The sequence below is a fragment of the Aulostomus chinensis genome, chromosome 2, assembly GCF_037954235.1.
Source record: "Aulostomus chinensis isolate RoL2024-O1b breed Wild chromosome 2, RoL_Achi_v1.0, whole genome shotgun sequence".
Taxonomy (NCBI): Eukaryota; Metazoa; Chordata; class Actinopteri; order Syngnathiformes; family Aulostomidae; genus Aulostomus; species Aulostomus chinensis.
In genome coordinates this window covers 11,986,623-12,011,456 of record NC_141321.1, presented here as the reverse complement: position 1 = coordinate 12,011,456, position 24,834 = coordinate 11,986,623, and the positions used below count along the sequence as shown (strand labels likewise).

Here is a 24,834-nt window from a genome sequence, read left to right as displayed (position 1 = left end):
CTGCCTCTCGCCCGTAGATGCTTGGATAGGCTCCAGCCCCCCCGCGACCCTTACTTGTAAGGAATAAGCGGAAGATGACGATGGATGGATGGATGGATACTTGGACATGGTTACCAGGGGGAGGGAGGATCGAACCAGCGACCCTTCGGTTGCTAGACGGCCACTCTACCTCCGAGCCGTGCTGACCTCTCACTTCAAAAATTTTCCTTTAATAATGACGGGCTAAGAAGATGCACATAAATCAGAAATGAGTGAGGGCTAAAGGGTTAGCTTGTTTACAACCTCTAAACAGTCCAAATATTCATATTCTCATATGTTGGATGACTTATAACAACATCAGAATTACATTGATGGGAATGATGTAACTGATAAAAAGAAAGTAACGCCACCTGGTGATTAATGTTTATTTTTTTAAGGGAGAGGCAATATTTTTTTGCCTGTAAAAATGTGTTTAAGAAGGACTTGTACTGAATGCAGGGAAACATACCTTCCAATGAAGAAAATGGACCTGAGCTCTGCTGTGTGAACAGGAGGTGGACACACACACACACACACACACACACACACGCACGCACGCACGCACGCACGCACACACACAGACACGCACACACAGTGATGAACACTATTCTGTAAGTCTTAGACTGTTACCCTTCTACACTTGTGAGGACCCTCATTAACACAATACATTCCATAACCTTTAACTCCAACCATCCTGTAGAACGAAGCTTCACAGTCTAAAATCTCAGACACACATGTACATGCACACGCACGCATACACAAAAGCACAAGCACAAAAACACACACACACACACACACACACACAGTCACGAGCTCCAGCAGCGGCCAAAGACAAACAGAGACGGGCACCAAGAGAAAAAAAAAAAATCTGTCTTGACAATAGAATCTGTTGTTCAGTCCAGTGAACACATCCTGTGTGAGAAACAGCTGGGATGGATCCAGAATCCAGATGTGATGCATCCAGATTCACCCTTCATATTTACCTAAATGAATCCATCAAACTGAGGAGGAACTCACAGGATCAGGAATGTGAAATCATCATCACTAAAAGATCAGTTTCCCCTCCTATTTGATCAATATTCACTCAGCTGTCACAAACACTCAGTGTGTGTGTGTGTGTGTGTAGATAAGGTTAATTCACCTGTGTGCGTGGCACAATTGGGAAGAGGTTAAGGGTCGTGGGTCTCTTGGGCCGGTAGGTATCCATGGTGACAGGTGCTGCCGGGTCCTTGCTGACTGGCGGGGGTGCAATGGATGCCTTCGAGGACTCTTTGTCACCGCGGTAACCGTCGGCACCGTCAATGAGGTCCAAATGCAGCATCTCTGCCTGGAGCTGGCCGACAGCACCCAGCTCAGCCCTCCCCGACATGCTATTGGTTCCTCGCCTCACATGGCCCTGCAGTGATTGGAGGAGACCAGCCGTCAGTTGTGGCAGAGAAACAGAAACGGGGAGAAGGAGAGTGTGTGGATGGAATGAGGAGATTGAGCCGGCCAATTAGGAGCTGCTCAGACTGTAACACTCTCACTGCCAACGCTGGGCTGCTTACAGCCGAGACCATGAGACCCCCCTCTGGTCTGCTAATCACAGCCGCCTCCTGCGGCTAGGCTTTTCATTTTGCTGGCAGTCTTGTTTATTCTGATCAGCATGCACAGATAGACCAGAGCTGATTACACAAAATACTTTCACATTATTATTCAGTCAGCCTTTGTGTTCATAAGAGCCGTTAAAGAGATGGTTCGCGTAAAAATGATAATACGGTTCTCGCCATTTTTAGTGCACAAAACACTGCTGGAGTTTAACAGGAAAAAGGTGTTGCTGTAATCTCGACCCAATGAGATGAATGGAGACACGTCAATGCATGATAAAAACCTTGACACGTCTCCATACTGCAGAGCAACTCCAGGATGCTAGAAATACTTTTTGAGAGAAGGATGGAGGCATTCTATGGCTTAACATCAGTTGCTATGTAAATTACTGCAACACCGCTGCGAACTAAAATAACATCAAGTGACCTTCGAACGACTGGAGGTTGAGTAGATCGTGACTGGATTTCCATTTTTGGGTGAACGATCCCTTTAAGCAGTGGCTGCTATATCTCTCTTATTTTCAGAGTTGCCCCACATGTTGATGATGCAACCCAATTTTAGCAGTGTCACACACAAACGCACACACCCACACCCGCACAAAAACACCAGACAGCATCAAGGCAGATTGAAGTTTTACTACTATCCATGTACTACCAAAAAACCCTAATGGCACATTTCCTGCAAATGTGATAAATATTTCATTTTCAGGGACTTGCTACTTTTGCTGGAGTGTGACATTCTTCTACTTCTGAAATGATAATACCTTCCCACAAACGTCATAAATTTAATCTTAAACTGCAGTTTACACATCGCCATTGATCTTCTTCTCACCCGTTCCAGTCCTGGCTGCAGTTAAACCCAATCATATTATTCCCAAAGTCAAACATAGAGAAAATCTCAGGAAAGGCAAACAAGTATCATGTCACTCGACAAAAGATTTTTAACCAGTTGTTGAATGATGAATCTGAGCGATCAGTCATTTGTATACACCATTGTTTCATTTTTTATTTGAAAGTATTTTTAGCTCTACATATTCTTTCACAAGTACAGTATGTAGCATGAAAAACACTGAATACAGATTAAAAAAAAACACAGTAGAAGCTACACCGTTGGCGACAGAGAGAGCACACACTCAACACGCTCACCCACCTTGATGGCATAATATGTAAAGACAACGTGATGACTAATTAGACCGTGCATTCAAAAAACATCATCAATTTAAGGAACTTCTGCATATTGTGGTGAGCAACATGTTGTCTACTAACAAAATAAATTATGACACATTTCTAACCAAAATTTTAAAAAAAATGAAACACAAAAACATCAAGGACCCCTGCTTCAGTCCATTTCAGGGTCACAGACCCCCATAAAGTGAGAGTTTGTCCCTGAGACCCTCATCTGGAAATATGTTTATGGTCAAATGTGTTTTTGTCCTTGACTTCCAGGATTGTAGATAGAGAGATGAGAGTGGTCTTGATCAAAATAATCACGTGGACATTCTCTTAATTGTGAAAACATCTTATAACTGAAATGATGGTGAACAATCAATTTGCTTTTGACATCCAAGACCCCCTCAAGGACCTCTGGTGGTCCCCAGACCACCATGCACCCCCAGTAGAAGCCCATCTCAGCTCAGTTGTGGCCATGTTGTGCATATTTTTGTAATTACTTGAACTGAAAGAAGGGGGAGACAAAACTTCCACACTGCAGGTTGAATGGCATTAATAAATTCAAAGTACTGAGCTGTTAGCTTTTACACGCCACAGAGGCAGATGCTATTCTCCTGCCAGTCCTCCCTCACACACACTCACACAGCTGCTAATTCAGCCACTCAGTGACGCGATTCACTTCAAATCTCTTTCACATTGATGCTAATATCAGAGCAATGAGCCTGATCTGAGGCAAAGAGGAAGTCAGGGGACACTGGACCAGTGCAGTCTGTTTCCATTACATCACACACCCACACACACACACACACACCCACACACACACACAACAATGCAAATCCTAAAGTGACACTCCACCACATGTGGATCTTTAAAAGAAACAAAGCTCAACCGTGCACGCTTTCATCGCTCTGTGCCTTTTAGCAGGTCAATCCTGAGAAAAACGTACAGCAATCTTTGGTCACTTGGTATGAAATCCACCTAAAATAGCACCAACGATCACAAAGTTTCCCCATTAGAAGGTTGCAATATGAAGCTAATCTGAATCTGAATGGTGCATATCAAAAAAGAATATAAAAACAGAGAAAACATTCATTGACATAATCATTTACAATCTCACACTGAGACAAAATGTAGCGCAGCTGCACAGTCACTTGCAATAAATGCAACATGCAAAATGCTGGAACTGCAATTTCTTGATGAAGTAATGAAAGTAAAATGTGTCACAGCACATAATTTAAATGAAGCATTGCGGTGCTGCAGAAATGCTCCTATAATCCATAACATTTCTTTGTTCTTTGTAACAGTGTGTGTACATTATTATAATAATAATAAAACTGAACTGATTTTCTTCAATTAAAGGAATCAAACTGAATCTGCAATTTCAGGCATAGATTAAACCTCACGAACAGGACGTGTGTCATTAACATTGCAGTATCTTGTGAATGTATCATGAAAACTAAAGTGTGTGTGTGTGTGTATTTCTTTGTTAATGAGGCTGATATTTAAGGTGTGTATGCAGCTGCAGACAGTGAGCTGATGCACAGCGGGTGAATGGAATTGAGGTTAATCCAATTAAAGCAGCTGACTGTTGCCTTCAAGCAGTTTTGTATGCAGAGAAACATCCATCACAGCCAGTATGGTCCTTGTGGAACGAAGAACGCCTGTGTGTGTGTGTGTGTGTGTGTGTGTGTGGGGGGGGGGGGGGCAGTTGCTAAAAAGCCAGACCCCTTAGACTGGGACTTTATTAGGAAACGACAGCTGGGTGCAGCTATATTATGTTTCATGGTTTGAGTCCCTGAAAGTCCACATTTCAAGACCAAATACATCATGACATGCAGGCAAGAGGTGTTCAGTTTCTCCTGTTTCTACAAATGCAACCCAGAAACACTGCCTCAGTTTACAAGATGCGTTACGCTGCAGAAACGTCACATAACCGGGTTGTATTTACACTCAAATAAATCGCATGATCAATGTATCGTAGTGACAGAGCGGCACAGAAAGAAGCCCTTAAAAACCAGGAAATTAAGTTAGCATTGTTGCACATTTGGTTCTCTCGTCTCACATTTTGATGTTTTGTTAAACAACAATTTCATAAAAGCCCTTGAAATTCACAAGTGCAGCGTCTTAAAAATGTTAAATGAGACTTCAGACGTTGTCGAGGACATTAAATGCCATAATCACACCAGGAGGTGTGACTCTTGTTGTGGTGTGGGTCATCAGCATTGTGGTTCGTTAATAGTGTAATAAAAGCTTTGTACTTGCAGTGATTTCATTTAGGTTTCAAAAAGCATAAAAATGTTGTTATTGAAGATTATACTGCAAAGCAAAATGTGCACTGAGAGGACAAAAGACATAACTGGAACAGGAATAATCAGTCAAAATTTTATGTTATTTTATGGTTTTCCCTCGCAATTTCCTGTTGTGTGAGTGGCTTCAAAGCCCGGCCTCTGTTATGTCTTGGTGCTTCATCATCCCTGATCCCTCCATCTATCCATCAAGTACCCACAAATCACTGCCCCGTCTGTCAGCCTCCCTCCCACTGTGTTTGAAGCTCAGTCACATCATATATTCATTCTCTCTTCTTTCCTTCCGCTCACCTCCTTGCCTGCCTAAGATCCATATCTGTTCATGTATTGAATTTCTACTCGTCCTCTCCTCTTTTATGACCTCAATTTATGACCGGCCCCTTTAAAAGAGCCCGAACTCTGTTGCCAGGAGACGAGGGGGGCTCTGTGACGAGGAGGCAAAGGAAATGTTGCTGCTGCCCTGTGATGCTCTGCTCTTATCCAATCACGACCTGGGTCCACGTGGTGATGTGTTTTTTTCTGGCAGGGTGCTGGGGAGAGCTGGGATGAAGCGCCTCGCATCGCCGGAGAGCACAAATCTAAGCTCTCTGACAGGCCTGCATGACCTGCTGGCTTTTTGTTACTCCTTGCATCATTTGCTTGATATCGTTTCCTACAATGAACACAATCCAGAGGACGAGAGCAATCTGACCACTGCAGAGCAAAGAGGATGTGAGGACATGACAGGACCCTCACCGCTAGCGTTCGCCCTCATCTACTCGTTATTAGAGCTTCTATTAAAACACACATCAAGACATGGACGAGCAGGGCCTCCAGTATGTTGGACACAGGATTGACTGCCTGAAAAAGACAGACAGCAACTTCTGGAAATGTTGAGAGGTTTTCTACAAGAACCCCTCGGAGCAGTCGTACAGAAAACAGCAGAAGGCATCTGTGTGACATCACACCTGCTCAACGACTGAAAAGAGCTGCAGCGGACACAGATCCACCGACCCATACAAGCCAAGCGCAAAGAAAATATTAAACCACCTCACTGTTAAAAGGAAAAAGAATCAGTTAATAAGCAGTACAAATGAATCACTCAACGGAAAAAGATAAGCCGCAAAATACCGAACCGAGATAAGGTCTTTAATCTTTAGATTTGTCTGACATCACATACTTTAAAGGAAATTAAGAAAATCCAGAGAGCCGATAATTTTTAGAAATGGAAATCTGGGGTAAATCTGCCTTTCAGAGGGAAATGATGGTGGCAGGAAGTCAGTTTATAGTTTGAGTTTCCAGGCCTTAAACACATCATCCACTTTGTTTCTACACAAAAAACTCAGCAGACAGGAAGTTAGCAACCAAGTGGTAGAAAAAGCTAACACCTAGCAGACCCCCCCCCCCCCGCCCCCAATAAACTGCTGCCAACAAAAAAGCCCCACTAAGCACAAGTCCTGTCTGTCTCCATGCCAAAGCCCCCTCTGATGGTCAATACTGATGTCACTGCTTTGTTTCTGTCCAGGAAAGAGTCACGTGATCTGTGACCATGCCGACTGTCATCGTGTTCAGTCCTCACAACACAACACAGTTTTCAAAAATCTCTATACTGGGGCTTTAAAAAAAAATTCTATACTCATAAGGATGTGGGACAGAAACGTTAGAGATTTGAACTGAAACTGTGTTAGTGTGGATGCAGCCTGGCACAGAGGAGCGCTGCTGCTCCAGGCCGGGGATTTTGTTTTGCAGTTGTTTTGACTTTGTCCTCTACAGTCTTGGTTTTAGTATCTTGTGTTGGATGTAGGTCAGCGGTGGAGTGGTTTTTACCTCACAGGGCTGGCCCAGGGCGGCGCACACTACAGTGAAAGCCTTTTCTCTGGAGTTGGTGGGCACAGGATGTCAATGTCACTCGTGTTTGCTTCATGTGTGATAGTGTTGTAATGGTTTCCTAACATGTATTCATAAAAATTACAATTCGAGGTTTGTTTTCACTCCCCTGAGCACCCCCCCCCCCCCCGGCAATTTAAAGGAATCCAGGCCAGCTAGGATGAAGAAAAAAATTACCTTTATTTCATAACGTTTAAACTGTGTGCAATCCTGCATCCTATCAAACCTTCAGCTGCCAGTAAACTGTGTTGGTGTCCACTGAAACGCATCGGTAAACAACCGAGCAGGGCAAGAGACACACGGGGTGCTGTGCTTGTTGATGAGGCAGCTTCCTTTCAGTTACCATACGTGGATGAGACGATGTGAGCAGTGTGTGTGTGTCTGTGTATGGGGGTGGGGGGGGGGGGTTCAGTGAGTGTGCACCACCACCACAACAGATGTATTTTAAGCTCAGACATGTACAGTAGGTGAGAGAAGCACTTGCCACAAAAAGAGGTCTTGTATTTTGCTGAGCTCTGTCTTTCTTTCCTTCCCTGTTTGCCTCTCTCTGCCCCTCTCTCTCTCTCTTCATCCCTTCCTCTGCCTCGCTGGGTTAACAACATTTTGTTTTTATTGATGTCAACATAGCGTTTTATTGAAGAGAATCAAGGAGTCTGTTTCTCCATCGATTTCAATCAGTGGTTTATGAGTGTCAGATAGAAACATTAGTGCTGCTCCGGCACGTTTGTGAGACGCATCACACATGCCAGGCTTGTTTGATCAGAATCATCAACTGCTGGACTCACATGTTTCTTTCACATGAGGAAGTTTAATCAGACACATTTTTTCGACAACCTATTTAAGATGATTTGAGCAAAAGACTTTATGAGAGTTTATCCAACCTCCTCACAGCCGCACAAGATCGACCCCCCTCCCTCTCTCTCTGTCTCTCCGCTCTGTGCTGCATCAGGGACCAGCTGACCACTAGCTTAGCACGGTGAATGACACTTTATGGGAAGTGTTAGCATAGCTAAGTGAAAAATCCATCTATCCATCCATCCATCCATCCATTTTTTACTATTTAGCCTATTAAGGGTCACCTGTGTGTGGTGGCGGGGCTGGAGCCTATCCCAGCAGCCTTCAGGTGAGAGGCAGGGTTCACCCTGGACAGGTCACCAGTCCATCACAGGACCAACACATAGAGACAGACAACCATTCACACTCACAGTCACACCTACAGTCAATTTAGAGTATCAATCAGCCTCGTCCCCTCTTGATGTCTTTGGACTGTGGGAGGAAGCTGGAGTACCAGAGAGAACCCACACAGGAACAGGGAGAACATGGAGACTCCACACAGAAAGATCCTGTGATGGAGCCAGGACTGGAACCTGGAACCTTCTTGATGTGACAGTGCTGACCACTGCACCACCGTGCATCCCAAGTGAAAAATCATCAAATACATTTTTAACCTAAACATTCTGCAATGATCTAACAAGGGTTGCATATAACATTCACAATAAAATAAAAATCTAAAATGATGACACATTGTAACTCTAGACTCAGATACACAGCCGGAGTTACTTTCCTGACTGGGCACAGTGATTTGGTGCATCATCACAAAACACGAGTGCCATCAAAACAAAAACAATGTTTGACTACTAGAAGAGCGACTGCTGCTACCAACCAAGCTAAGGATAGCTAAGATAAGCTAAGTAAGGATTACTGCTGGACAAACCAAGATCCTGAACCAGATCTGATGACTTTTGACAGAAGTATGAAAACAGTGCACACCCACTAGCATTCATTGTGCTAGGCTAACTAGCAGTCAGCAGGTCTCCTCAGCTCTCTGATGGAGAACAAGGAGAGAAGGGGATCCATCTTCTTGTCTGGTTCTGGAGAGGATGACAAATGAGTGTATTTCCAAAAAAAAAAAGAAGTGATATATCACTCAAAATACCACCTCGCAAAAAACACTTGAGGCGAAACAGCCTGGAAGGAAGAAGATATGTGCAATGATGAGAGCCATGCCATCTTTTTGTAATTAAGGGACATTTGGAAAGAATGAGCTGTTTGAAATAGGACGCATGACTCTGGGAGCACTTGGATTTCGATGTTGAAAAGTGGGTGTGTGATGGAGCGTTACAGTGAAACAGCTCTGCAGTTTGCTGAAACACTCCACAGTGAAATTATGCAGAATCTGGAGCTGTAGGTCAATTCATTCCTGTAAGTGGGCCAAATCCACGGTAATTTGGGGAAAGGAGACATGAAGATCAGCCCACATACTATCAGCTAGGAAGACAACTTGTTAGGCTGTGCAAAAAAAAAAAAAATTTATATACTTATATATATATATACACTTATATATATATATATATATACACTTATATATATATATATACACTTATATATATATATATATATATATATATACACTTATATATATATAAGTGTATATATATATATATATAAGTGTATATTTATATATAATATATATATATGTATGTATGTGTGTGTGTGCGTGTGTATTAATACATTGCAATTTTTAAAAAAATATTCTAGCTTCTGGTATCAATAACAAATCATGTTGCAATATCTTATGATAAAATTGTACTGTGACAGGAAGGTTATAATGAGGTCCTTGTCAATACTACTGTAGCTACTTGACATGAAAATTACTAAAATAAATAAAAAGGATCCATGATTTGTAGTTGGAAGAAGTGAACTCAGTACAAATTCACTCCTTCAGTTTAACATTACATAAACTCAACTAGTGAGAGTTCAGCTCAGGCAAAAAATGCAAACATACACACAAACACAAACACACACACAGCTGCTGACTTGCTTAACATTCAATTTTGATATAAACTGATTTATAGTAGGATGGCACGGTGGTGCAGTGGTTCGCACTGTAGCCTCACAGCAAGAAGGTTCCAGGTTTGAGCCCCGGCTCCAGCACAGGATCTTTCTGTGTGGAGTCTCCATGTTCTCCCTGTTCCTGTGTGGGTTCTCTCTGGTACTCCAGCTTCCTCCCACAGTCCAAAGACATCAAGAGAGGACGAGGCTGATTGATACTCTAAATTGACCGTAGGTGTGACTGTGAGTGTGAATGGTTGTCTGTCTCTCTGTGTTGGTCCTGTGATGGACTGGTGACCTGTCCAGGGTGAACCCTGCCTCTCACCTGAAGGCTGCTGGGATAGGCTCCACCTCCCGCGACCCTTAATCAGAATAAGCGGAAGAAAACGGATGGATGGATGGATGGATGGATGATTTTTCCTGACACAGGACTTGATTCTGTTTCACAGGTAGAAAACATGATCAGAGTTTAATGCAATTTAAGTTAATTTTTTCCAGTAGTTTTTTTCATCATATTCTGCTCACTGGATGAGCTTGAATGACGTAACAGGGTTAAAAGGCTTTCTTTCTCATTTCACTTTGACTTAAAGTGGATCTAACGATTATTTCAACATAGCTTTCTCAACGTCTTACATAACACAGGGCAGTCCAGACAAACACTGCCTCTCCTGTCAGTCAACCTGCAGATACAAACGGAGATTGCGTGTGCGTGCACATTGTTCCTATGGTCATCCAATGTTATTGCCCACTCTAGCTGACCCCACCCGCCTAATCTTTTCAACCATTCATTCACAACAAATGACTGCTAATAAAATCCATCCACCCCTGCTCACTCGCTCTCTCTCTCTCTCTGCGTTCATGATAATTCATGTTGTCGTTTCATGTCCCCGAGGAAAGAACAAATCTCTTTACCTTTCACTCTTGAGATGAGCTGCTTCACATTAAACCTTCATGACCACACTGACCACGTGTACACTAATTCAGATTCACAACTAGCACCACTGAGGTTCTGTATTCAGCACCGACTCTCAGTCTGTCAGTAGGATTACAAGCAAACTATAAAACTGGGAGCCATGCAGCCTGGAGGAGTGGGTGGCACGGGGCGAGGATGAAACCAAAAAAAAAACAATGTGACACACGCATTAATTTTTTTGGAACGCTACCATTGGTATCAGTATTGGTATTGGTCTGGTACTGGCCCAAATCACTGGATTTGATATTGGAAATATAATCTGACAATTCCCACATAAATAAAGTAAATATTCAGTCACATGCCATTAAGAGAGAAGAGTATGTTGCAAATAACGTGTCAAGTCAAGAGTCATGGGGCATGAATTTCTTCATCCATTTTCTACTGTTTATCCTGTTAAGGGGTGCGGGGGGGCTGGAGCCTATCCCAGCAGCCTTCAGGCGAGAGGCGGGGTGCAGACTCACACAGAAAGATCCTGTGCTGGAGCAGGGGCTCGAACCCGAAATCTTCTTGCTGGGAGGCGAAAGTGCTGACCACTGCACCACCGTGCAGCCCCAGGTTACTAATTAATTATAATACAATTAAAGGCAGGTCCTGGTTCTTTGGCTGTACTGTGGCTAAAGTTCCTATATTACAAGGTGATAAATTAGTCAGCTTTGTTTAGTTCTGTTAACCTGGCAATTTCCTGACTTTTGGGAAGTGCTATGGAGGCGTGTGCACATCATTGAACATCATATTATGATGCATATTTCAACATACAGGTGAAGCCACTGCTGTGGTCATGACGTAATTGGAAGTATTTAAATGGACTAGTTGCTACTAAGGGGTCCACATACCTCCCCCACCAAAAACAAAACAAAAAAAAAACCTAATCACATGTAAAATATATTACATCCATGAGGCAATGACAGAATTCCCCACTCAAACCACAATTCACCCATCTGTACCCCAGACCCCCGATACTTAGAATTTCAAATGCAAAAAACAAATTTAACACATTGGTTGACAGGCCTTTGTTGGGTCTCTTTTAATAGGTCCAGGCTATAAGCCATCCATCCATCCATGGAGCCTATCCCAGCTGACATTGGGTAAGAGGCCAAGGGGGACATGGTCACCGGGGGAGTGAGGATGGAACCAGCGACCCTTCAGCTGCTAGACGGCCACTCTACCTTCGAGTCATGCCCGCCCGCCAATAAATAATCTGTTTGACAACTGGTCATCATTCCTTTGTGTAAGGATGTGTTCATTTTCTGATGCTGGAACTACAACCAGGTGGCTGTGGGTGAGCGCCTCATACTTGAAAATAATATCTGACATCTGCAGGTGTTTTTGTTGCAGAACACATGCAATCTTTAAAAGAACAACTAAAATGCTGTGTGATGTGACAAGTTTGAACCACAACTCCATTTGCAAATCTATCAGGACGCACTCTTTCTTTTTCTGCTCTCTGTATAAAACCCACACACTTCCATTGTCATTGGCCTCCACTGAGGCAGACGCCACGCCCGTCTGGGCTCTGTGGAGCTCCCTCTGAGTGACCGTCCATTATTGATAAGACAAGAGGCATCCTGAGCCCCTGGGGATGGTGAGCTCACTGATGAGGTCACCGCATGTGCATGTGTGTACAGTAAGGGGATCTACAAAAGAGCACACACACTTCATATTCTGAAGCTGTACCAACCCTTCATATATTTTTAAAGAGGACTAGACTCTTGTGAATGCTGAGTACTTTTAAATAGAAAGCTGAAATAAAGCTTTGATGACAGCTTAAATATGACAGATGTGGCAATAATATCAGTCAGCCTATCAGGGGACTCATTCACTCATCCTCTGCTCTGAAACATAAACATAAATCTAACTCTTAAAGCTAAAACGATGAATTAGATGGGAGTGGTGTGTGTGTGCGTGTGTGTGTGTGTGTGTGTGTGTGTGTGTGTGTGTGAGTGTGAGTGTGTGTGAGTGTGAGTGTGTGTGTCCCACTGATACCTGTAAGTGCATTACTCACCCCCTGTTTAGCTCTGGTTTGGTCTCTACCAACTCCTGAGAAGAGAATCAGTCTCTTCTTTTGCTTTTACCAGCTGAGCTGCTGAGCCAGTAGAACTGAGAGGGTTCATTCTGATGTTTTGTGATGAGACTGAAGCCTGAACGATTGTTAGATGTTAATAATAATAATAATAATACATTTTATTTATAAGGCGCCTTTCAAGGCACTCAAGGTCACCGTACAACAGTTTAAAAAAACAACAAAACATGCACAATTTAAAAGAACAACAACAGAAGTCTCTGGTAGAGCACAGAAGAGGGCATTCAGCCATACGCCTGTCTAAAAAGGTGAGTTTTGAGAAGTTTTTTGAAGGTATCAATGGAGTCAATGTTTCTGATGTCAGGAGGGAGGGAGTTCCAGAGGCAAGGGGCACAGCAACTGAAGGCTCTAGCCCCCATGGAGGTCAGACGGAAGGAGGGGACGTTGAGGCTGATGGAGGAGGAAGACCTGAGAGACCGGGTGGGAATGTTGGTGTGGAGAAGGTCTGACAGGTATGAAGGGGCGAGGTTATGGATGGTTTTGAATGTATGGAGGAGGATCTTGTAGTCAATGCGGTGTTTAATTGGAAGCCAGTGGAGTTGATGTAGAACGGGGGTGATGTGACTGATGACAGGGGTTCTGGTGATGATTCGGCAGCTGCGTTCTGGACCAATTGAAGCTTATGGAGGAGTTGGTGTGGGAGACCAAAAAGAAGTGAGTTACAATAATCCAGACGGGAGGTGACGAGAGAGTGGACCAGGACTGCAGCGCTGTTGGGAGTGAGAGATGGGCGGAGACGGTTGATATTCCGGAGGTGGAAGTAGGCGGACCGGATGGTGTTGTTGATGTGGGTATGGAATGATAAGGTGGAGTCGAGGACGACACCCAGACTCTTAACCTGAGGGGAAGGGGAAACCGAGGTGTTGTCAATGGTGAGGGTGAAACTGGGATGCTTGTTGAGTGTGGATTTGGAGGAAATGAGGACTACTTCTGTTTTATCACTGTTAAGTTTGAGGAAGTTTGAGGTGAACCAGGATTTGATTTCCTGTAAACATGCACAGAGGGAGGAGGGTGGGAGGGTGGAGGAGGGTTTGGAGGAAACGTAGAGCTGGGTGTCGTCCGCGTAACAGTGAAAGTAGATGTTATGCTTATGGAATATCAGTCCAAGTGGGAGGAGGTATATGATGAAAAAGGATAGGGCCAAGGACAGAGCCCTGGGGAACACCAGAGGAGAGGGGGGAGGGATCGGATGTGAAAGATTTTAACTGAATGAATTGAGGGCGGCCAGAGAGATATGAGCGGAACCAGTCCAGGGGTATGTCTGATAGTCCAATGGAGGCAAGTCGGTCAAGGAGGATGGAGTGAGAAATGGTGTCAAAAGCCGCGCTCAGATCGAGAAGGATGAGAATGGATAATAGTCCGGAGTCAGCTGCCAACAGAAGGTCATTGGTGATTTTAAGGAGGGCTGTTTCTGTGCTATGATGAGGGCGAAAACCGGATTGGAACTGTTGTGGAAGGATAGGGTGAAAGAATTGCTGTCATCAGGAAAGAACGGCAACCCCACTAAAACCCCTCCCTTTGTCATGAAAAGAAAGGTGATGACAAGCAGGTGATGACAAGCAGGTGAAGGTGATATGGAAATAATCCTGCTAGCCATAACAACAACATCACCCCACTGAGTGAATTTAGTCCAGAAACAGCTGCAGTACTTGGGGGTGACCAGTAAATGCAGGCTGGATGAGAAAGTAATTCATGATTGGGGGGAAAAAGTCTTTTTCCTATTTAAAAACATATAAAGAAATGAACAACACAACATAACTTGGACAAACCAGCTGAGGGTAGCTGTACTTAATACCACCGAAGGAAAATGCACTACAAAAAAACCTGACATGCCCTGAGCTGCACGACCGTTGTCTCCGCTGGTATCTATTGAGATTTTTTTGCTCTGGAGCAAACACCTTCCTACGCTCCTGACGATCAGTGTAGATCTTGTGTTGAAATGTAAGACAATCACACTAAATTTTAAGAGGGAAATCCAAATCATGTAAAACCATATTAGGCTATAAATAATACAACATTCATATTTTAGGTAAATTGTTGATCAAAATACAAGTATACAATGCAGTGCAAAGCAGCATTTCCACAACATGCGCTTATTGACTGGTGCATTACCATGTGTCAGCAACACTCGTGTCACCACTGCTACCATTCACTATGCGCGCCACCGTGACGCGTCGCTGTGACATCAGTTTCACCCACTCGGTCTACGTGGATCAGGCTTGAGTTTCTGAGTAGGAATCTGGACTTGAGTGGCTGTTCAGCTGCACATTTCCAAGTTGGAGGTGGTTTGTTCCTGAGTCTTAAGCAAAATGGAATACAGCATTAAAAACAGGGTTTCATTTGTTCCATTGCTCGGGCGCCTCTACACACCCACGTTAGTACCGCCGGGGTGACAGGCAGGCAACCCACATAGGTCCATCGTTGCTTGTTTGGATGTATTTGTCTTCTGCTGTATGACAGTGAGTGTTTTCACCTGCAGGTTTCAGCAGGCAGGTTCCTCTATCAGTAACTCTTGAGAATTAACAAATCTAACATGCTGTCATTTTAGAAATGCTCGTCTTTTCTTTTTGGGTGGCCTTTGTTTGTCTCTCTATTAGAACTGAGCATGAAAGTGCCAGGGACCAAGACGTCGCCTTCCCTGAGTGCTTCCTCAGTAAATATGCAGCATGATTCCAGGGTTTCACGGTTTAACAAAGCTGAAGTCAGGGTCAGCTGTTGCTTTGAGTGTGTTTTGTTGCTGTGTGCACTTTTCTGTGGCTGTGCGCACACACACACACACACACACACACACACACACACACCCTGCCTGTGTCTAACAGGAAACTAAAACGAATGTAAGGTAAAAACGTATATTTAGTCATACATAAGGACAGAGAGCCTGGAGCGAACAAAGAGCCGTACCTGACTCGTTCTCTTCACGCTCTACACAGACAAATCAGGTACGTGCATACATGTCAAACTGTCTGTGACACAGTTGGTGACACGTGTGTTTTGTTGTTGTCTCTGCTGTCACACTCGGCTCATGTTTAACTGTCAGGGAGCCATTTTGAATACTGATCTCTCTGAGGCGCTGCAGGAGTGTGAGTCATCAATGTCCACACACATGCACGCGGTTGCATGCACGCACATACACAGCTCCACATTCAATAATCATAGATATAATTAGCTCTCTGGATGGAACGACACAAAAAAGGGCAGAGTGAGCAAGAAAAATATTTTTTCAAGCTAAAAATATCCCTGATATCCTTGGCTCTCTAACACCTCAGGTCACCGTCTATCCAAAACAAATGCATACAAATGCTCATCTGCTCATGTAAATGACCTAAAACAACAACAACAAAAAAAGGAAATAAGAGCAAGACAACCCTTCGACCCTCCTGTTGCCTTGGTTACAGCAGCAGAGCTGAATGGTGGAGGAGGAGGTGATGATGGTTTCAGTGGGAACAGAGCCGCAGAGATCTGACAGAATAATACATTTACCTCTGCTTAGTCCCTCCCTCTGTACCCCTCCACAGCTCTTGCTCTCTCTTTTTCTCTCCCTTCCCCTCCCTCCCTCCAATACTCTCTCCTATACACCAATACTCCTTGAACAAACCTGTGGTGTGCCAAACTTTCACAAAAAAAAAAAACAACCCTCACTTCAGCTAAGTTTTGGAGGATTTGAACACGCTACACTGCTTAATTATTTAGATTCCCAGGATGCAGTGGGGCAATCATATGCAATCAGGCTCTAGTTTTTTTTCTGAACGTCTCTGTTACTGACTGTCAGGTTTCGCCTCTAGCGTCGTTCCTCTGCTGGCAGGATGCTGAATGCAGCAGCTGTTAAGGACAAAACACCACAGCGAGGACAGTCTCCTGCCCAGATCTAATTTGGACGGTGAACAGAGGCAGCACGCTCTTATAAAATTTGAGGAAATGAACACTAAGAATGAACATGCCAGGTAGCGCTCATTACTGAGTTAAATCAAAACAAAGGGAAGAGGGAGAGAGTCGCGGGCTCACAGCAGTCAAGTCCCTGGTTGTTGTTTTGACACATTTCGACTACGCTACTTAACACTCAGTCATTAACAACTTTTAACACATTTGTTATTGCACTTCCATTATGCAACAATGATGAGAGGTGAGGGAACCTGAACTCAGCAGGATGGGCCTGACTGATCTACCATCAATGACCTGGTTCAGGTCAAGGATTCAGACCGTCGCGTGCTATTCGGATCGACCTGATGTTTGTATCAGCGTCTGAGTGAGGTTGTGTCGTGATGCGTGCTTACAAAGCATTGCAATGAATTCCCCCATGCAGCAGCAAACAGCCAGGGGGGCGCAATTTAACTATTTTAGGACAAAGAGAAAACTTAATACTCAGCCAAAGACTGCACAAGAGGAGAAAGTCAAGAGCTGACCCCATTTGGTCTGAATGCATCAATGGGAACAGCACAGAAAAACATCCAGAGATGACCAAGAAGAAAGTATGGAATCAAACATGGATCGTTTGGCTCAGCAGGCCGATGCAGCGATGGAACGACTGACCACCGTCTCATCACTGTTCGATCTTTGACTCAGTTGTCTAGAGTTACGCCCTGCTGTAGAAAGTGACAACAAACACCAGAACACACGGCAGAGTTTGGTGTCGGCGGAGGAGCTGCGCAGCACGACGAGCAAATAACAGGAGCCAAGATATCAAAATACTGATTAAGACAGATATGGAATCGTGTCTAAAAGAGTCTCTGTTGTGTCTCGGAGAGCGGCAGTGTTGGTTTGGTTCGGCTGGGAGGCTGGACCTCCGCTGCACTATGTTCTGTATGTTCTGTCTTCTGTCTAGCTGAAGACGACTGCTGGACTATAGTTTCTTCTTGAGATACAGAGTTAACTGAGCAAAAAATAAGTTCTCTTCTGTATTTTCAACCAAAGACATTTTATTGAAAAAAAAATTAATCAACAATTATTTGTCAATTCCTAATTTCTTGTTCATGATAAACTGAGGACATTTCTTCAACAAGCCCATTCCTTGTGTCTAACATGTCATGAAGGGTCAAAATTTTATAAAATTAGCACACAGGAGATTGCTTCTATTTGCTTGGTGTCACCTACGTCCTTTGATAGTAGCTGATGAAAGCGTGAAATAACAGACAGAAATGAGCAGAGGTTAGAGCCAATGTTACGTTCTCTGCCGATGATCTGACATGGGAACGTTCCTGGACATCATAGATGTAGTGATGGTTTAGAAACTACACTAGACTAGACGGAAAATTCTCCCACCTGCTCCAACTGGACTCCCCCCGGACGTCTTCCCTAATCCCAGCAGCGAGTCAGTAGTCAGGAAGTAAGGAAGACTTCTATTTGAGATTATCAGGCATATTTAGTGGAATGTCTGTGGTTTACCTTTATATCCGGGCCGTTGCAGTTGAGGCTCATCCCGCGCTCATCTGTGATCTCTGTAATCTCCGACAGGTCATCATCTTCAAACTCATCCAGGCTGATGTCATGAGTCAACCTGGTTGAAGGGTGGATTAGGAGGAAGGGGGAAAAATTGGGGGAAAGGGGAGAGATGGGGGGTGGGGGTTTAATCTTAATCCCTTCAGCAGACACAGTGCATCTCCAAATCTCTTTGGGAACTAATCAGTCTAAAAGTGAAGCGACTCCAAACTGAAACATCACAAGCCACGTCCTGTATTTAATAAGTCATTACTACAACCACATTCCACCCCAATATTCCTCTCCTGCTCAGAAAATTACTTTTTCCATATTTTGCCTTTTACGACCAAGACAAGTGAGACATCCTGATAGCGTTCAGGTTGGAGCGGCATTCTTAGAACATGTACACTGCCTATTTGGAAAATGTACGCAAAATTGGAGTCATTACAGCTGTGTGAGACATTGCAGCACACGGTCTCCTACCTGGCCAGATGCAAGAGCCTGCTAGCTTAGTGCTATCATACTGGAGATTTTATTTCTCATGCTCAACTACCCTGACAATCCCTAGTTTCACCAGACTGAATACTTCCTACATTCATTCTAGAAATAAATTTATGCTCAACCAGCAGCCAGATGACTAGCTGGTTAGTCATACCAGCTGCTGGAGCACCAGCCACATCTGCCTGTCATTTGTGAGTGGCAGTAAGTGAAGAGGAATTTTGCCTCTATTTGCCTATGAGCCGAAGCATCCTAGTGTGCACCAAAGGCTGCTGCAGTCCATCCTACAGTTGTTGCATGAAATGATAGATAATAAACCTCATGATAGCATTAGAAAAAGTTACAGAAAACCACCAACAGTGAGGTGAAGCAGTGCCCTGCTGACGACAAACACAAGAAGCTGGCTGGTGCTCCAGCAGCTGGTATGACTAACCAACTAATCATCTGGCGGCTAGTTAAGCATTAGCTACACCAGACCACCTAGCCAGCTAAAACTCAGCCCCAACACAGAACTGACTTAGCTGACTAATGTAGAGTGGATGGAAAATTGATCATTAGAGCTGCTGGCTCACATTGTGGAGTTACTGTCACAAAACTAAGGGCTGAACAGTTCACTGTCAAGTGCAACATCCAAACCACAGGTGGGGCTGCTGAATGAAAACGTGTATCAATCTCATTCTAATTCTAAATTAAGTGTGGTGGTAAAAATGAAAATCCTACCACATGAAGTTGAGGAAACGTGATTTTGTTTGAACAGATTCCTGAAAAAAAAAATCACACTGGTTCTATATATTTTTCTATGATTACGATGGAAGAGATTCAGTCTACTTGCCTGGTTATTGAGAAACGAGCACACAAATTACAGGTCATTTTAAAACATAAACTAGCATTGAACAACAATACAAACAAACATTTGTGTGCGGTGGGTTTCAAAATGAAATTGTTTCATTGAATAATTAGGCATACCAAACATATGCTTTTTCCAAAACATGAGGTGATTTCTGCAACATTTGCGCAGTAATGTTGAAAATAATAACTCCAGTTTTCCTCTGTTTTTTTTGGTTGTCTGGGCTGATAGTAGTAGTAGATGGTAGTAATACGCAAAACTAGATTCTGTCATATTTTATGAATTAAATTACAACTGCAATATGAAGCAAAATGATCATAATTAGACTTTCCAAACCCCTCTTCCTGTTCATACAGAGGGCTGTGGGGACTGCAGGGAAATCACTAACACTATTTTAAGTTTCTTTGACAGAAATTGATAGATGCACCAATGAGTGAATCTAAACTTTCATCTGTTCACCTTAATATTAAATTGTACGTTACATCAGATTTAAAACTAGTCTATTGACTCAACCTGCAAAAAAAGTAGAAAGCTGATGATACACAGCCGTCTCCACGGTTTAGATGGTATGATAGTAGAGAGGACATGGACAAACAGATGTAATGGGCACAGGCCTGTTGTTGACTCTGACTTGTAAACCACCATGTGTGCTCACACTTCTTTTGAAGGGGTCCACCAACATTGATGTGTTAATATTTCTGGAAGTCAAGATTCATATTTCTGCTGGCTGATTCTCTCTTCCATTGGCTGTCAGTTGGTGGCAGTAACACACCATGAAATATGACTCCAGTGTGTGTGTGTGTGATTTACATCCTCCATCAGAAACGTCAGAACCAGGAGGAAAACACAAGGTTTTGCAGGGAAAACAAGGTCTTGTTGCAGCGTCCCAGCGCTGTCAGGTAGGACTCTGCTCTGTCCTGCTGTCAGACGCAAGATTCAATTAGCCTCCAGCAAGCAATGCTTCAGTTTCCCTGTTTGTAAATATGTTTGTCTGTTATCTCTTTACTCTGCAGCCTCCAGGCAGGCACAGGGCAGGAAAATGTTATTAGTGGGATGAAAGAGAAGCTGACAGCGATCACAAAGAGCATTAGAGTCCAGGTGAACCTGTAGAGCTGCATGATGTGTATATCATCTCTGGTTACAGCCACGCCACAGCTGCCTCCTGCTGCTGCTGCACACCACAGCTGTGACCGTCTTTAACCATCACGTGTTGGGGGAGAGAAAGAGCCTGGATAGTAGCATCTGTTTGCTTCTACAACGAAGCCCTGAAGGAGGCGGGAGAGGAGGAGAGCGAGATCGAAGAAGACAGAGGCTGGGAGAGAGACGGCAATCATCGAGAGACAGAGGGAGAAGAGGTTGCAATCAAGCAGCTTCGCTGCACAATCCTGCAACTGCCGACGCTGCATCGCTCCTCTCATTAATGTTCACCATTTTTTATTTAAGATGGATTTTAGAAATTGCTGCCTACATGTTTCGGGGTGATTACTGTGCTTCGTCCTGGTCTGTCTCAATAAATGGCTTTGAAACGTGTCGAAGGACTTGACTGTCAGTATCACATTATAATTAAAGACATTATATATTTGAGATGCACAGATTGCAGTTTCTTGGCCATTCGATTTTTTTCTCCAACAGATTGTTTATCTATATTTCTATTTTTAAGTTTGACCTGCTGATTCCAATTTTGGCCCTTTTCCTGTTTTTCAAAGAAAAGAAGCTCCACTGGCTGACAACGTCAATATTTTAGTAACATTTCATTCATGGAAAGTTGGTGGTTCTCTCACGCTAAGTGAAACTAAATGAAGTGCTAAACTTTAAGGGACAGAGGTGACGCAAATAAAATCTAACCGTCTACCAGGTTAAATGGATTTTCTCAAAAGAAAACAGGTGTAACTGGTCAGTCTAACCACAAACTTCATCATCGTTTCACATTTGATGCTCCCTGTTCTAAAAATAAAACAGGTTACAAACCATCCATCCATCCATCGATTTTCTACTGCTTATCCTGTTAAGGGTTGTGGGGGGGGGGGGGTGGAGCCTATCCCAGCAGCCTTCAGGTGAGAGGCGGGGTTCACCCTGAACAGGTCGCCAGTCCATCACAGGACGAACACATAGAGACAGACAACCATTCACACTCACAGTCACACCTACGGTCAATTTAGAGTATCAATCAGCCTCGTCCCCTCTTGATGTCTTTGGACTGTGGGAGGAAGCTGGAGTACCAGAGAGAACCCACACAGGAACAGGGAGAACATGGAGACTCACACAGAAAGATCCTGTGCTGGAGCCAGGACTGGAACCTGGAACCTTCTTGATGTGAGGGGACAGTGCTGACCACTGCACCACCGTGCAGCCCCAGGTTATAAACCTTCACCAAAAACTGAAGCGAGGCGCAACATAATTTCCTGCTCTTAGAGAATGCAGGCTCTTCTCTCTGGTTAGCTGTAGCCACATCGCTTGTTTTGCTTCACTTGTGTCTGTGGGATGAGACAAATCTAGAAGGCTCGGTGGAGCGGTGCATCAGGGCCATGGAAGAATTCATTACAATGCGGGGCAGAGTAGTTTCATGTGGTGGGAACAGGATTTTACTTTTTTTTTTATACACTGATGGATTCTCTCTGGTGGGTCATTGGTGGTGGCAGCCAGATCCAGTTTGGGGTCACAGCTGGTGATCCTGTGGTGGTTGAGTCTGACTTCTGATGGTGTAGGGCGGTTGGAGGCAGTTCTCCACCAGCTGCTGACATCTCTGAGGACATCACAATTGATCTCGCTTGAAAGCTTCTCCGTGGCCTCTATTGTCTCCTCCTGCATCGTCACCTCCTGCATTGTCACCTCCTTCGCCTCTCTCTAGACGCCCTTTCTCTTTCTTTCTCCTCTCTTCTTTTTCTTTCTCATCAGGTATTTTTTGTTCAGTTAGAGTCACAGCTCTGTCTTCACCTGAACCTCCTCCTTGTTTAGGATGCCTCCGTCGATCTTCTGATCATCGACAAAGTCCAGCTCCAGCTGTCCACCCTCTGACTGCTTAAGACAGATTGTGGTCTGCTGGTCTGGAAAGTGTCTTGGTTGGTCTGATTAGCAACGCAGGGCAGAGTCTTCTGGGTGACGGCTGCAGGGAGAGCCTGCAATGGAAGGCCCCCCCCCCAACAGGCCAGACTCGGTTGATGAAGAAGTTCAGAGACTAAATGTCTTAAAGACCCAAAGGCTTGGACAGTATGGGAGTATACTTCAGATCAGCACAGAACAAAAAAGCAGTGTGTACACTGCTGAAGCTGCAACAGTGCACCACAGTAGCACTAACGCTGTGCACAAGCACCTGAAGAGAAATGATGATGGACCACAAGAGAAGGTATTCTTCCTCGCTAAACGAGTCGGGAGAGCTTTCAGAAATGATGTGACAGCTTTCATGCTCAGAACAGAGAAACATTTCTGGCTATTTCATGTGTAAACGTTTGTGATGTGACTGCAGTGTTTGAGCTGGACACCACAGGCACTTACACTGCTGTTCGTTTAATACACAAACTCTGCACATTGTTGACTGGATGTCTTTTGGAGCTGCACCACTGATTTCAATTAGCCCTCTGCTGTCTAGCTTACACGCCACGGCTCAGAACGATGTGATGAAAGCGTTCCGAGGCCAGTTCAGAGCTCTCAGGCTGTTGAAGTTTGACAACAAATATGGACAGAAACTATGAGAGGAAGAGGAGGAGCTCTGGTGGGATGTGTGCCTAGGCTGAACGATGAGTGACTGTACTGAGCTTCTCCTTTACAGTTTCTCACAAGCACACAGACACTTTTCTTGAAACTTCCAACTGTTTTCTCAAAATCAGCGACATTTGAAAGTCATTGTCCAGGACTTTTTTAGTGTTTGGAATGATTGAATTCACAGATTTATGACTTTTTTTTAAAATGCAAATTGTATTTATGTCAACTGTGCATGTGTTTTTGAGCACCATCGCTTGAACATTGCGTTCATTTTTCTTGATGTAGGACGCAGTAAATGCTGCGTTTTATTCTGACAAGCTTGCAGTGTGATCAGACAACACCGTTTGATGCGGAGCACAGACGAAACTGGTTGGAGGTGATTTGTTGGTTTTGTAGTAAGAGTTTTTGTGAATAGAGTTTGAAAATCGCACTTTGTGTCAACAGTTTGAAGAGGAGAGGAAGAGCAGCGTCCACTACATGACAGGAAATGATGTCACGGAGGAGGATCAGACAATGTTCAAGGATGAAGAGTCATAGGGACAAAAGTTAATGGAGGGAGAGTTGGGAGGGAGGGAGAAAATGATGTGCCGGGAGATTAACCACCTGAACGATGAAGGGACAGGGTGACCCCCTTTGCTGCAGTGGAGGGTGGGAGAGGAGGGATGTCAACAACAGAGAGAACCGAGAGTACAGAGCAGACGATGCGGTCACACATGAAGGCTCGGACGCCACCACGATGTACACCCTCACATCAAACAGCTGCAACACATGAGAAACGCTCCTCTATTTTTATCCCATGCAAACATGAGGATTTTTTTCCCTTTTCTGGAACATTTCATTATTATTACATTATTGCTATTAGAAATGGATTCATTAGGGCCTGAGCCTGACGGTACTCCAGGCGAAGACCCTATTATGTTTTTTAAACTTCTTTTTTTAATGGAAAAAAAATTGCAAAACTTTTGAACCACATCCATATCTGTGAGAAAATGATGAAATAAAACAATATAGAAAACCAGCTAACTGTGGCAGAGAAATTACTAATACTTAGGTGGTAAAAATCAGCTAAAAATGACTCTTAAAAAGGGATGTACGGAAATTCCTAAGTGCAATAGATTCTTAAAATCCTGTTCCTGCCCGTGCAGGCACCTGTTAAGCCTTCAACACTCTGATGACGAGAACAATCTGGCAGCAGCAAAAACAAATTTGTTTCTATAGTTTCTGTCATTACATAGTCAAGTCAGTTTCATTTGTATAGCCCCAAATCACAACAAAAGTTCTCCCATGACTCCTTACAAGTAGAGCAGGTCCAGTACCACACTCCTTCACTGAATTTACACCCAACAATTCTCCATGAGCAGGCACATCCTGCAACAGCGGCGACGAAAACCTTCCTTTTAACAAGCAGGAACGTTGAGCAGATCCAGGCTCAATGGGGACGGCCTTCTGCTTTGACATACCTCTGGACAGACCACATGGTTATGACACAAGGAAGGACAACAACACAGTTGTGTCACTCCGTGATGTTCGTGGCTGGAGTAGCTGCT

At 44.0% G+C, this 24,834-nt stretch overlaps 1 protein-coding gene across 6 annotated transcripts in view; it reads right to left on the bottom strand.

The window, feature by feature from the left end:
* mapk8ip1b (mitogen-activated protein kinase 8 interacting protein 1b) overlaps positions 1 to 24,834 on the bottom strand; it is a 55,266-nt gene that overhangs the window by 19,830 nt on the left and 10,602 nt on the right. For 5 of the 6 annotated variants that reach the window (XM_086179424.1, XM_086179406.1, XM_086179441.1 and 2 more), the window contains exons 2-3: positions 18,211 to 18,322; positions 1,160 to 1,414 (exon numbers count right to left, since the gene is read on the bottom strand). In XM_086179424.1, the coding sequence (XP_086035550.1) occupies positions 1,160 to 1,414; positions 18,211 to 18,322 (367 nt within the window). The remainder of the gene's footprint in view (positions 1 to 1,159; positions 1,415 to 18,210; positions 18,323 to 24,834) is intronic. The other variant, XM_086179433.1, reaches the window with a different exon arrangement.